This window comes from Dendropsophus ebraccatus, chromosome 12 (assembly GCF_027789765.1).
Source record: "Dendropsophus ebraccatus isolate aDenEbr1 chromosome 12, aDenEbr1.pat, whole genome shotgun sequence".
Classification (NCBI taxonomy): Eukaryota; Metazoa; Chordata; class Amphibia; order Anura; family Hylidae; genus Dendropsophus; species Dendropsophus ebraccatus.
In genome coordinates, this window is record NC_091465.1 from 43,464,671 (window position 1) to 43,479,501 (window position 14,831).

The window sequence follows — 14,831 nt, forward strand, 5'->3', positions numbered from 1 at the left end:
GGGAACTAAAAGCAGGTTAGAAAAATATGATTTACTGATAGTGCCCTACTGCGCATGGGGCACTGAGGATGAAGGTTTGTCTCTCACCTTCATCCTCAGTGCCATTTCTGTGCAGTTATTAGTGTAATCCTGTGTCCAGTAAGGTTGTTTGGAGCACTGGGGTGGAGCTACCACCCCCAGAGCCCCTGGATAGCCCGGTCCAATGATAATCATTAGAAGGGGCGGGCAGGTCAGGGCCGGGGGATGGATCAGTGCCCCCAGTGCTCCAAACAGCCTTAGATTACACTAAAAGATTACACTAAAAACTGTGTGAGAATGGTGCAGAGGATGAAAGTAAGAGACATACCTTCATTCTCAGTAACCCGTGCACAATAGGGAGCTATCAGCAGGTTAGATTCGTCTAACCTGATGATAGTTCCCCTTTAATGCTGGGCTTAGGACTTAGCACTCCATCACTCCTTTTAGTGCCTGCACTACACAACAAAGCAGTTGCCTCCATTTACTGTGTAGCAGTAGCAACCTGTAACTGCCGCTCAGCATCCATTTAAGGGAATAGCAGCTGCAGTAACCAGGTCTGGCCACAGTGCTTCCTGTACCGTTCACGGTGTAGTGCAGTAGCACCCTGCCGATCAGTGATTGATGGCCTATCTTTAATCTTTTTATTCTTGGAAAACAGGAGGTGTAGCCTATCCACCTTGGATTCGTTAAAGCTAGTAGCATAGGTGTTACCTCTAAAGGCCCTTGTACAGCTTTGTGGATAATAGAAGACCAGATATAGGCCTTCAAATGTAGATACACAATAGGACACCATGACATTTTATAATTTTTATTATCCCTGAAACAATGAAGGACAAAGTGAATAGCTGAGTACTGTATCAAACAGTGTCGAGCTTGACCATCTTGGGAAAAAAAGCTTATGCCTTCAGAGTCAATGTTTCATTGTCCTGTATTATAGCAGCCATCAATAAAACATCCTGTGGCTTTAGAATGAATACACAGTGCATGTTTGCTTTTACCCCTAATCTAGGCATGCAGGACCCATAAACACTGAAATGCATTAAGCAGGGGGACCCTTCTGCTATGTATAATGGCTTCATCATAAACATTGCTTGGCTTTAATATGTGTTAACATTAGGGTAGGAGTTTGCAGAGTAGGGTCTTCACGTGTGCTGGTGTTCTACATGCAGTAGTAGGCTAATGTTTGTACAAGAGTACAGTGTTACGTTGCTGAGCAGTGATACGTCCAGTCTGTTGTTACCACACTGAATGAATCGGGGGCCATTACAATCTTTCTACCTTTAGTGTCATCTTAGGTAGAGACATTGGCACAACACCAGCAAAGAAATTGAATGAGTGGAGATAACATTGCTACAATAATAGGAGTGAAAATACCTACATTGACGCAATTGGCAGTGTATCAGCAGTGCTGAGTAGGTCATTCTGTTAGTCGATATGTTTTTTCTTTATAAAATTGATATGTCCCTACCAAATTGAAAGTTCCCTGCTAAGTTTTATAGAAAGAATACAAAGAAATAGTAATGACAATTGTACATTTATAAAATATTCTGCAATGATGCCCAATACTTTTGGTTCTTTTCGGACACTGGCAGTGCTCATCTGTTTTGTTTGTAGTTGTGTCTTTGTTTTATAGTTTTGGATAGCAAGGAAAATGAGAAGATCAGTGAGGTTCAGAAACCAAGTTACTTGGGACCCTGATCCACAGGATGCATTTTATAGTCTAGATTACTCTGTATTGTTAGCATGACATTGAAATAATTAAAGAACATGGCGTCTTGTACCATGTTAATTACCTGGTACAGCCATTTAGGCGTTACCTGGTACAGCCATCTAGGCGTTATCATATACAATGAGATGGAACTCTATTGCATTGAATGGGAGTGCTTAAGTGTGAGCAAGGGACAAGGCATTGAGATACACAAGCATGGATGCAACGTGAACAAGAGCAGTGCCAACAAAACGTCCCTTCGTTATGTGAGTGATCCATACATAAAAGGAGACCTTGGTTCATTCATAGACCAGAACACCCACACTCAAAGCTATTGAACCTTACATAATGGATAATCGCACATGGTGTATCAGGATCACATACGAGAGAAGATTCAACGTGTCTCCTAAGGGATGCCCGGATGTTTCCTTCAATATGTCAGGATCATACACAGGAGAAGGGTTCTCTCAGTCTCTTGGGATTATACACAGTTTGTGTCACATAATCTTCATGCCCAGGAGCGGATTAATGTTCAAAATGAATATCAGAGTATTGGTAATAAATTCTAAGGACAATGCTGTCTCCTTCTCCCTGGGAATCCACTTGAAACTGTATATGTAAGAGGCAGGTCATAGAACCTCAGGGATGGCTGCCTGTTGGAGACATGATTAAAAAAAACACAGATCAAGAATAGGATATACATAATCACATTGGAATTTGCACAAATATACGGCATTTCGTCTGGATGCAGAAAGGAGCCAGTCCTATGCAGCTGCACTGCTCATGATATATTCAGTTGCACCGCCCTGGGAATGTTATGCATATCTTGGCAACTATCCCTTGCAGTCCCATGGCAGACACCTAGGCAGCTATGGCTATAATTACTATGGCTATAGAGACAACATTGCAATTGTATGTAAAAACTTTGTCGTCTGAGTGATTTTTACATATTTGTTTTCTATCTGTAGTCTCAGCATTAACCAATGACAACCCCAACCAGTAATAATGGTGCGTTTAATGCACTACATGTCTGCATCTCTTTATATATGCAAATAGTATTTGAAATTTTTCTTGCATGCATCCTAGCAACATAAACCAATGCGAAGGTTGAGAATAGACCTGGATAATAGACTTTAGTGTTTAATGAGATATAAAATGAGATGAAGGTCTGACACAGATTTGGACATGTATTATACATCCAACGCTCTGTGTAGAGCTGCCTTGGCCCCATTGACTCTTTTCTCCTTGTATATCACATCGGAAGTTCTGCTCTTTCATATATCTTTTTTTTTTTTTTTTTTTAACAAAAAGACAGCCAGATATTGGCACAAGGAAAAGAGAAAATATTCTCTAATATATAATATTCTGTATGCAGTGATCAATTCCTCTTTTTGAGAAAACATAAGAACAAATCTCCCAATACAATGTGCAGTGTTCACATAGTGCAGAGTTAGTGAAGTTGCAAGTGTATTTTATCCTTATTTTAAAAAATTCTTGACCTGGGAACCAGAATATTTATGTCTCCACAATGCAAATTTGAGGTGAAATTTCCAGTCTATCCTCAAACTATTCTACGTTTTTAAAGGCTGCCTCATCTAAATAATGCTGTCCTCTGTTTTGCACATCATACACTCTGTTTCTTGAAAGATTTCTCATCCCGTGAAACATCTGCATATATCAACAAGATCCATATTGATAAACCCTTGTCTTCCTCACCTTCAAAGCTCTTCTGCCTAACTTCTTTCCTGCCCTTATTAACTTACACGAGAAGGTGTTGACCCACTTTATTTCATCTTCATCTGTCTCTCCAATGTTTCAGGCTTTATTAGCTTCTCTTCTTGGTTAACTTCTGCTTTCCTTCACTATCCTACATCCCCGACTCTTAACTGCAAATAATGAAGACCTAAAACAGGTAAAATTTTACTAATACCCAACCAACTGTGAGCGGAGAACCCTCTAACCGAATGTTACTACTACATTTAGACCATGTAGCATCTTACGTTGTTATTGCTTCCTGGTAAGACTAACAGATACCGAAGGTCTGCAAAATGCCCGAAAGCATCGCCTCTCTTCTAGTTGTCCAGTGTGGCCTCTTCTCCATACTGTATGCCCACTGGTTTCAGTTGAGTTTATGCTCTCCAGCCAGATCAAATACAAACTGTATCATTTAATTTAGATTTTAGTAATAAGAAGCATTATACATACAAGCAATATTATATATATATATATATATATATATATATATATATATATATATATATATAGGAAGCAACCTCCCATATTTGACAAATGTATCTGGATTGTGCATCCAAAGTCTTAACTGTTCGGCATCGTTCTTTTTCCTCTGGTTTAGTAAGATGGAAACCTAAATCCCTCTTGGGACACATTGTTCTCTTGGAAGTGAGCAATATGAACCAGCTCTACATGTTCTGAAGGACACTTGTGTCTCGAACAAATGGTAAAGGTTTCTAATGATTTTTTGCCAAGCAGTAGGTACATGCCTAGGGTTACACATCTTACATTTATTTATGGAGTGGAAATTTCCCTAATTGTTGCTGCTCATAGTTGACATTATATGATAGAAGATTGTTCAGTACACAAGTTTAAATATTTATATATATACAGTATATATATATATATATATATATATATATATATATATATATATATTTATTATCAAATTTTCTGACTACTCCATGACATTCATATGCCTTTATAGGACATATGGATTCAGGTAGTCCTCATGTATTACTATATTTTTACCTTAAAGAGGATGTACCACCCGGTACATCCTCTTTAACCTGAACCCACAGATCGATCGGCGCCAGCACAGCGAAGCCGGTACCGCGGCGCCGTTCAATCCAGCGGTACCGGCCGGTGCTGAAGCACTGGAGGTTGGCCGGCCCGCCCCCAGTGGGAGGGAATTCCCTCCCCTGTATGACGCGGCTCCATTCATTCTAAGCGAGCCACGTCATACAGGCGAGGGAATTCCCTCCCACTGGGGGCGGCCCGGCCTACCTCCAGTGCTTGAGCATCGGCCTGGTACCGCTGGATCGAACGGCGCAGTGCACGGGAACCCAGTCCCCGTGCCGGCGCCGATCGATCCGTCGGTTCAGGTTAAAGAGGATGTACCGGGTGGTATATCCTCTTTAAGGCCATGTTCACACAACGTAAAAATAAGGGCAAAATATGGCCGTATTTGGATAATTACAATATTTCATACATACAGCCGTATGTTGCCCTTATATTTACGTTGTGTGAACTAGGCCTAAAGGGGTATTCAGACTAACTTTAATTAGTCTGGGATTAGTGTGAGATTGCAGGGAGTTGGACCAACATGTTGGATTAACCCTTTAAATATTGCTGCAACAGTTAAAAAAAGGAGGGGGGGGGGTATTTCAGCAGTTGCTGAATATCAATAGCCCAGAGATATCACAGAAGTTTTTCTCTAGTTCACACCAGTCCGGATGCCGTATGGCATATGGCACAGATTTGGGGGAAACAACACATGATCCAAGTTTTTTTTGATTAGAGATTAATTTCTTATCATGTTAGGTATACCTAGCTCTCTTATGTGTAATCCATAGTCAGCCATGCTAGACATTGAGTTTAAGGTTACAAAACTGTGAATATTTAGCTATTAAAAATTCATAGCATTAGCTTGTCTTTCCTATGCTGCCCTAGTACTGTGTCAAAATACCCAGGCCAAGACTCGTTGTACACCCGATATCAAGAGCACATGATCCACCAGCTCCCCTCCAACTATGCTCCTACTTCTTTATCTGAATGACTATAGGTGAACCCCTCCACCTTACTCACCCTCTCCCATCTCTCCCTAAGCTCCTTATTGTTCACATACTTTCAGTTCTCCTTCAGGGTTGCCTTCTCCATCAGTCTTTACTTCTTCCTCAGTTTTCTGATCCTCTGAGTTAAGGTTTTGCATTTTTTTTCTTCTGACGCATTTAAGGATGACAAGGCAAAGAATAACAACAGCCAAGAAACCACCAACCGATGCTCCAACCAAAACTGCCACCGTGGAGTCCCTTTCCGGAGGAACTAGAAGAACACAGAACACAGGTGAACGGTCAATAAACGTATATAGTCGCACTATACACATATAGTATATTTTAATCCACCAAACCTATTGAAAAATATCTTCCTTTAGCATTAAATGAAGCCCCTCCTAGATAACAGGTAATAGATTTTGATGAAACTATTACTTTCATGGTGACCATGTAATACCTTCTGTAAGGACCTCTAAGCGAATTTTCCCAGTGCCCTTATGACGGTCTGGAGGGTTAAGCACATAACAATGGTATTCTCCTTGATCTTGCAACTGAACATCATGAATTGTCACTGCCAAATCATTTTTAATGGGATTTCCCGTAAATTCCACACGGTTCTGGAAACGATCGAGGCGCTGGTTGATGATCTTCTTATCGTATTGGATAAACTGTAGGTGTAAACATAGGGTAGTCAAATGCTACTTCTGAAAATTGTGCTAATGTGAAAGGATTAAAGCGAATGTACCAGCAGTACAATTGCTTAAAGTATTTCACATGTATAAAACGGCGTCGGAGCAGGGAAGCCAGGGCCTCGGTCCTTTCTTTAAACCACAGCCCGGTTCCTGCGTACGGTGCCATTCTATTTCCGGGCAACGTCCAAGGGTGAAGCACTGAAGGCGGTCCGGCCTGCCCCCAGTGGGATGAAACCCCCACCCCTCTATGATGCGGCTCAATTGCTTCACCCCAGGCCAGTGTCCGGGAATAATATTGCAGCGTACGCAGGAACTGGGCTGCGGTTTAAAAATAGAAAAATAGGACAGCGACACCAGCTTTCCCACGCCAGCACCCTTCTATCCATGTGAAAAACTTAAAGTGAATGTGCTGACGGTACATTCGCTTTAAGACCTTAACAGAGAGATGTAACAGATTGGGACACACTAAAATATGTAAAAAAATCAATATGTGTATGGCATGGAGTTGTAGACCCATTCTAGAGGGATGGAGACAGGGCCGATTCTGGGGTCTGTGCCGCCTGAGGCAAACCTCAGGCTGCCGCCCCCCTCACTGGCACTCGAACCACCCCCGCCCCCAACCCCCCCCCCCCGCGCGCGCGGGCCCGCGGCAAGCCCATCACCAACATACACTACCGCCCCCACCTCACTGGAACAGCCAGGGGCCGCGGCCGCCGGACCTCTTCAAGGCGGATCTGCCCCTTTAAAAGTAGGGGACTACGCTACCACTACCTGTTCTAACCAGTCCATTGAGCTTCCGGGACAGGTCACCTGATGCACGCCGGCCCCGTAAGCTCACAGCTCCAGCCCCGCGCGCCGCACCTCTCTAGTCTCCTGCTCAGTGGCATACATGTAACAGCTGACCGCACAGGACCGCGGGAGAGGTGCGGCGCACGCGGCTGGAGCTGTGAGCTTACGGGGCCGGCGTGCATCAGGTTACCTGTCCCGGAAGCTCAATGGACTGGTTAGAACAGCTAGTGGTAGCGGAGCCCCCTGCTTTTAAAGGGGCAGATCCGCCTTGAAGAGCTTCGGCGGCCGCATCCCCTGGGTGTTCCAGGGAGGTGGGGGCGGTAGTGTATGTTCTGGAGGGGCCCGGCAGGCGGCCCTACAACTGATAATCTGGGCGGCCCAGTGGGCAATTGCCCGGTCCGCCAGATTATCAGCCGGGCATGCCGCCCCCTGCAGGACCGCAAAATCTGCCGCCTGAGGCGGAATACTCATTCCGCCTCATGGCAGAAGCGGGCCTGGATGGAGACAAGCAAAGAGGAGTTCTGAGTTATAAAATTTACATACCAGAGGGGTGCCAACATCAACTAGAGAAAGGGTGGTAGTTGTCCCCTCTTATGAGGGGAAGCTGGAGCATAAGTTAGGCTTTTCTTCACTCGATGCAAAGATTCAGTCTATCTATTTATCACCTATCTATATTTTAGAAGAAGACAGTTTAAAAGAACAAAACAAAAGGGGTCTATAGCTAAAAATATATACTGGTAGATATAAGCCTACTATATAAGCTGCTTGGTGCACTCCTTGCCCCTTCTCTCCACCTGACAGAGCTGCTGTCCGAATTAGGTTATACCAGCTGATAAATATTTCCAGCTGTTGTAACTTGCTGCAGTACAGCAGGACAGAAGAGGCAAAGGAAGGACCTCCGCAGTCTATACCCTTCTTTATGTTACTACCTGGAGAAAAATATATTTTTTTTTACAGATGAATAGGTGAATGGCAACCAACCACCAGGGACTAGGGAGCAATAAATCACTAAATACAAGGGAGTGGATAATAACCCAATGAATAGCATGGATAGATGACTAACAATACACACCAAGCTCAAGGGACTCATTAACCAAACGGTCTAGATATTAACTGAGTTCCCCTCAAATAAATACAATGGCATACTGCTCTGCAGAACAATGGCTCCACTGCCCTATAAACACTGAAGCTCCATTACAAGCTTCTCCTGCACTCCCTTCTACATAGCGTACAGAAAACTGCAGCACAACGCCATTACTTTGGTTCCCTAGTTTTTAGCATCGTGATGATCCTCACTTCATGGCATGTCCTAGAGCTATAATAGTATTGTGTGTACCCCTTTAAATAGTCTGGTAGGAATCTCCCTTAAATCACAGGACACCAGGCAGTGGACCAGTGTCGGACTGGAGTACCTTGGGCCCACCAGGGAATTTGATTTTAGGGGCCCACCCTACATACACCAGTCACAACCAGCACACATTATTATATCGAATTTGCACAGAGCTGAGTATGTGACCAGCGATGCTAGCTCACTGTTAGTAATATGTCAGCAGATTTACATAATTGGAAATAAGTGCACATAATTCAGAGGCACATGCATCAATCCTGGGGAATTATATGTCATCCTAGAGCTGCTAAACAGAGAGGCCCACCTCTTGTCTCGGGGGTCCACTAAGGGCTAGGGCCCACCGGGGGATTCCCCTGCTCCCCTGTGGGCCAGTCCGAGCCTGCAGTGGACCATATCTACCGGTTCATCAAGGATCTTAAGAAAATTCAAGGCTGAGAAATAGTTTTCTGCCATCTTTCCATTGCTTTTCTTTGCACATGAAAATGATTTATCTATTACTGATAAATTCTAAACCATAAATGATAATAAAGTGATTGTTTTCCATTTAACTGATGATTTTGCACCAAAATGTATAAGCTTGGCAATGGTCACATTTGGGTTTGTAATTCTAGGAGTTGCAATTGCAGAGACCTAGAATAATGTACACTGTCTATAAATCGATTCAGGAAATACAAACCACAATTTAAAATCCGAGAGAGAGAAAGAGATCGCTGACAGTGGTTAATTACCAACTGATCCATTAAGACTTGTAAACATTTCTACACACTCCACAGTTCTATATATGCTGAGAAGTACAGTTTATATGAGTGGTGCTACCTATTAGTTGGTGACTATGATAGAGACCATGGTAGGCCAATAAGATAGCTTGCCCTGGTCTCCTGAAGTAAGATCAGAGATCAGTATGCCTCATCGACTGATGTCTTATGGAGCTGTCAAAAAAGAAAAAACTGGGTTGTATTGGTTAGGCTGGGCTGCTTTACTTTTTATAGTTGCCATTCCTGGCTTGTACTATGTGCTGCTTTGTGGTATGTGGTGCTCTTTAAGGAAATTTTCGTAGGGGTATACACTCTGGTATTTGATACCGGTTGGGTCCTATGTTGTGCTCTGGTATTTGGTACTGGCGGGGAGCTATGTTGGACTATACTCTGGTATTCGGTACTGGTGGGGAGCTATGTTGAATTGCACTCAGGTATTTGGCACTGGTCGGGAGCTATGTTGAACTGCACTCAGGTATTTGGTACTGGTGGGAAGCTATGTTTTATTACACACTGTTATTTGATATTGGCGGGGAGCTATGCTGTATTATACTCTGGTATTTGGTACTGGTGGGTAGGTATGTTGTACTGTACTCTGGTATTTGGTACTGGTAGGGAGCTATGTTGTGTTACACTCTGGTATTTTGTGCTGGTGGGGAGCTCTGTTGTGCTGCACTCTGGTATTTGGTAATGGTTGGGAACAATAATGTGCAGCACTCTGTTATTTGGTACTGGTGGGGAGATATGTTGTATTATACTCTGGTATTTGATATTGGTGGGGACAGGGCTGGCATCAGCACAGGGCTTACCTAGGCAAGTGCAAGGGCAAGGGCAAGTGCTGGGGCCCAGAGAGGGAGAGGAGCCTGGTGTTCTTATGTTCAGCCCTCTCCCTATAGTGCAGAGGGAGGGGATGAACATATGAACATCAGAAGACACAAGAGACGGAGCAGGACCTGCAGAGAGAGAAAAGGGTGAAGGACCTGATCACATGATCTGAAGAACCTAATGACAGTGTGGAGAGCAGCCTGACAGAAAGGAACGTGGAGAAGACTGAGCTGTAAGCAGTGGCATAGCTACCAGGGTCGCAGCGGTCGCCGCTGCGACCCGGCCCGCCACGAGGCCACTACACTGTTCCCCCATAAATCACTCTTGTGACCGCAAGCATTGTTTTGCTTGCGGTCACAAGAGCAAGCGCGCGCTGGTCCCGGCTGATGTGCGGCTGCCGAGTGTGTCCCATCCTATCCCCGGCAGCGTGCACATCAGTGAACTCACTTTGCGCCTATGGCCCAGGACTTCCGTTACAGAGAGCGCACGTAAGAGACGCTCTCTGTACCGGAAGTCCCAGCCCTGGCGCACAGGGAGCTCTCTGATGCGTGCGCTGCCGGGGATAGGACGGGACACACTCGGCAGCCGCACATCAGCCGGGTGGCTAGACCATGAAGAGAGAGGATCGACAGGGGAGTGGGTGGCAGGTGAGTTGTGTGGGGGGGGGGGTTTATTTTTTTTATCTGATTTTCACGGAGGGAAGAAGGGGAGCCATCTATAAGGGCAGAGGGTATCTATAAGGGGGGAGAAGGGGACATCTATAACGGGAGAGGGCATCTATAAGGGGGGAGAAGCAGCCATCCATAAGGGAGAGAGTGAGAGGGGGGCATTTATAAGGGAGGGGGCCATCTATAAGGAAGGGAGGGAGGGGGGAGAGGGGGTCATCTATAAGGGAGGGGGGGAGAGGGGGCCATCTATAAGAGAGAGGGGAAAGGGGGCCATCTATAGGGGGGAGAGGGGGCCATCTATAAGGGAGAGGAGAGGGGGCTATCTATAAGGGGGGGAGAGGGGCCCATCTATAAGGGCGGGGAGAGGGGGCCATCTATAAGGGAGAGGGGGCCATCTATAAGGGGGGGAGAGGGGGCCATTTATAAGGGGGGAGAGGGGGCCATCTATAAGGGAGGGGGGAGAGGGGGCCATCTATAAGGGAGGGGGGAGAGGGGGCCATCTATAAGGGAGAGGAAGAGGTAGCCATCTGTAAGGGAGGGGGGAGAGGGGGCCATCTATAAGGGAGGGGAGAGAGGGGGCCATCTATAAGGAAGGGGAGAGAGGGGGCCATCTATAGGGGGGAGGGGCCATCTATAAGGGGGGGGGGGAAGGGCCATCTATAAGGGGGGAGGGGAGAAGGGGCCATCTTTAAGGTGAGTGGCATCTATAGGGGGGAGAGGGGGCCATCTATAAGGGGGGAGAAGACGCCATCTTTAAGGGGAGTGGCATCTATAGGGGGGAGGGGGCCATCTATAAGGGAGGGGGAGAGGGGGCCATTTATAAGGGGGACAACACAGTCAGCCTACCCACTAAATGAGGGTGCAAAGCGGCCATTACAGATGTGCAGTGTGTATAGTGATGAGGATGGTGTCAGTGTGAGGAGCCTAAAATGTTTGTCTGGCAGATTCTGTGGATTCGTGGCTCGGAGAACTTCTCATAATGGCCCAGGACAGAAGAAGAAAATGAAAAGGGAAGAACTCCGATCAGAGAAGACGTCCCCTGTGAGTCACCTGATATAACAGCACTGTAATGTATATGGTGTACAGAACCTGTGTAGAGCTGGGGCCACCTCTATATGACTGGATGAGGTGATGGTGATCTGTGTACAGTGGATGTTATTCAGTAGCAGTGGTGGTGTTAGTGTGTGGTGATACTATTTGTTACTTGTTATCTGGTACTGTGTTTTATTGGTCTCAGTATACAGGATTTGGTCAGTAACAATATGGTGGTGATGGTAGTGGTGTGGCGGTAATATTTCCTTCTTATATACTGGTAATATTGGCAATATTGGTCTCAGTATACAGGATTTTGTTAGTAACAGTATGGAGGTAATATGTATGGTGATAATAATTTCTCTTCCTTTATGCTGGTGTTATTGGTAATATCTGTCTTGGGGGGTGTATATATATATATATATATATATATATATATATATATATATATATATATACATACCAGTAGCATCAATTGGTTGTGAAAGGGGGGGGGGGGGCGCAAGTTGACCTCTCGCATCAGGGCCCAGGAGACATTAGCTACCCCCCTGGCTGTAAGTGTTGTGTGTTTCAGTGTCTGAGTGTGTCAGAGTCAGTCTGTTAGTCAATGTCTGTGTCAGTCAGTTAACATGTGTCAGTTAAAGTCAGTCTGTCAGTCAGTGTCTGTGTTAGTAAAGTGTGTTTGTGTATGTTAGTGGTTTCCCAAGTGATTTCCCATAGTGTGTGGGGAGCTGTGTTGTGGTACACTCTAGTATTTGGTACTGTTAGGCAGTGGCGGATTAAATGTACCCTGGGCCCCAGGCTGTCGACCCAACCTCAGGGTCTCAGGGTCACAGCAGCACAGAGGATGTCAGGAGAGGAGGGTGCTGATCTTATAGGGGAAGTCACAGGGTCCCAGCAGCACAGAGGATGTCAGGAGAGGAGGGTGCTGATCTTATACGGGAGGTCGCAGGGTCCCAGTAGCACAGAGGATGTCAGGAGAGGAGGGTGCTGATCTTATACGGGAGGTCGCAGGGTCCCAGTAGCACAGAGGATGTCAGGAGAGGAGGGTGCTGATCTTATACGGGAGGTCGCAGGGTCCCAGTAGCACAGAGGATGTCAGGAGAGGAGGGTGCTGATCTATAGGGGAGGTCACAGCAGCACAGAGGATGTCAGCTGGCCCCCTCTTATAGATGGCCCCCTCTTAAAAATGGTCCCCCTCTCTTCCCCCTTATAGATGGTCCCCCTCTTCCCCCCTCATAGATGTCCCCCTCTTCCCTCTCCCCCCTTATAGATGGTCCCCCTCTTCCCCCCTCATAGCTGGCCACCTCATAGATGGTCCCCCTCTTCCCTCTTCCCCCCTGTGCACAGCAGATAACACACAAAAAAAAACACAACTCACCTGCCATCCGTTCCCCGTCGAGCCTCGCGCCTCCTGTCTGTCCCCGGCTGATGTGCACGTCCTATCCCCAGCAGCGCGCGCATCAGAGAGCTCCCCGTATGCCGGAAGTCACAGCCACAGGCGCACAGGGAGCTCTCTGATGCGCACACGCTGCCGGGGATAGGACTGGACAGCCCTGGCAGCCGCACATCAGCCAGGGACAGCCGGACTCTTGTGACCGCAAGCAAAACAATGCGGTCACAAGAGAGTGCAGTGGCGGATTATAATGTGCGCGGCATGGCATGGGCCCCCCGTAGCCTCAGGCCCCGGGCGGCTGCCTAAACCGCTCACAATATAATCCGCCACTGCTCTTAGGGAGCTATGTAGTGTAGTATTTGGTACTGGTGAGGAGCTCTGTTGTGCTGAATTCTGGTATTTGGTACTGGTGGGGACCTATGTTATGTTACACTATAATATTTGGTACTGGTGTGGAGCTGTGTCGTGCTGTACTCTAGTATTTGGTACTGGTGGGGAGCTCTGTTGTGCTGCATTCTGGTATTTGGTACTGGTGGGGAGCTCTGTTGTGCTGCACTCTAGTATTTGGTACTGGTGGGGAGCTATGTTGTGCTACACTCTAGTATTTGGTACTGGTAGGGAGCTATGTTGTGTTACACTCTAGTATTTGGTACTGGTGGGGAGCTATGTTGTGCTACACTCTAGTATTTGGTACTGGTAGGGAGCTATGTTATGCTGCATTCTGGTATTTGGTACTGATGGGGAGCTATGTTGTGTTACACTCTAGTATTTGGTACTGGTAGGGAGCTATGTTGTGCTGCATTCTGGTATTTGGTACTGGTAGGGAGCTATGTTGTGCTGCATTCTGGTATTTGGTACTGGTGGGGAGCTATGTTGGACTATACTCTGGTATTTGGTACTGGTGTGGAGCTGTGTCGTGCTGCACTCTGGCATTTGGTACTGATGGGGAGCTATGTTGTGTTGCACTCTGGTATTTGGTACTGGTGGGGAGCTATGTTGGACTATACTCTGGTATTTGGTACTGATGGGGAGCTATGTTGTGCTGCATTCTGGTATTTGGTACTGGTGGGGAGCTATGTTGGACTATACTCTGGTATTTGGTACTGATGGGGAGCTATGTTGTGTTGCACTCTGGTATTTGGTACTGGTGGGGAGCTATGTTGTGTTACACTCTGGTATTTGGTACTGGTGGGGAGCTATGTTGTGCTACACTATAATATTCGGTACTGTGAGGAGCTATGTTGTGCTGCATTCTGGTATTTTGTACTGGCGGGGAGCTATGTTGTGCTACACTATAATATTTGGTACTGGTGGGGAGCTGTGTCGTGCTGCACTCTAGTATTTGGTACTGGTGGGGAGCTCTATTGTGCTGCATTCTGGTATTTGGTACTGGTGGGGAGCCATGTTAAATGTTCAAGTATGGCGCTTGATCGAGCATTGGGGAACATCTTTAATTACTAACGGCCAAATGATCATTCTGCACTCTAGTACTTGGTACTGGTGAGGATATGGTTGTCACTTCTGGAGTAATATGGGCACTACATGGTGGTATTTGGTGCTGCAGAAAAGATAATATGGGTGCTGCATGGTAGCATTTGTTTATAAAGCCCCATTACCTCGTGACATCCACCCAGAAAGGTTTGGTTTTAACCCTTTGAGGACCAGGCCCAAAATGACCCAGTGGACCGCGCCAATTTTCATTTTTGCGGTTTTGTTTTTTCCTCCTCCCATTCTAAGAGCTCTAGCACTTTCATATTTTTATCTACAGGGTCATGTAAGTGCTTGTTTTTTCAGAAATAGCTGTACTATGTAATG

General features: G+C 46.0%; 1 protein-coding gene and 1 long non-coding RNA gene across 5 annotated transcripts in view; one reads left to right on the forward strand and one right to left on the reverse strand.

Annotated features, from left to right (window-relative positions):
• Positions 1-14,831, forward strand: part of LOC138768969 (uncharacterized) — a 36,884-nt gene that overhangs the window by 7,480 nt on the left and 14,573 nt on the right. For all 3 annotated transcript variants that reach the window (XR_011359190.1, XR_011359191.1, XR_011359189.1), the window contains exon 2: positions 5,694-5,803. This is a non-coding gene — a long non-coding RNA (uncharacterized lncRNA). The remainder of the gene's footprint in view (positions 1-5,693; positions 5,804-14,831) is intronic.
• The window catches only part of SCN2B (sodium voltage-gated channel beta subunit 2), a 31,956-nt gene continuing 17,935 nt past the window's right edge, over positions 811-14,831 (reverse strand). Inside the window, exons 3-5 of one of the 2 annotated variants that reach the window (XM_069947071.1) lie at positions 5,969-6,179; positions 5,586-5,782; positions 811-2,379 (exon numbers count right to left, since the gene is read on the reverse strand). In XM_069947071.1, coding sequence (XP_069803172.1) covers positions 2,356-2,379; positions 5,586-5,782; positions 5,969-6,179 — 432 coding nt within the window. In that variant the 3' untranslated portion in view covers positions 811-2,355. Of the gene's footprint in view, positions 2,380-5,545; positions 5,783-5,968; positions 6,180-14,831 lie in introns of both variants that reach the window. The other variant, XM_069947072.1, reaches the window with a different exon arrangement.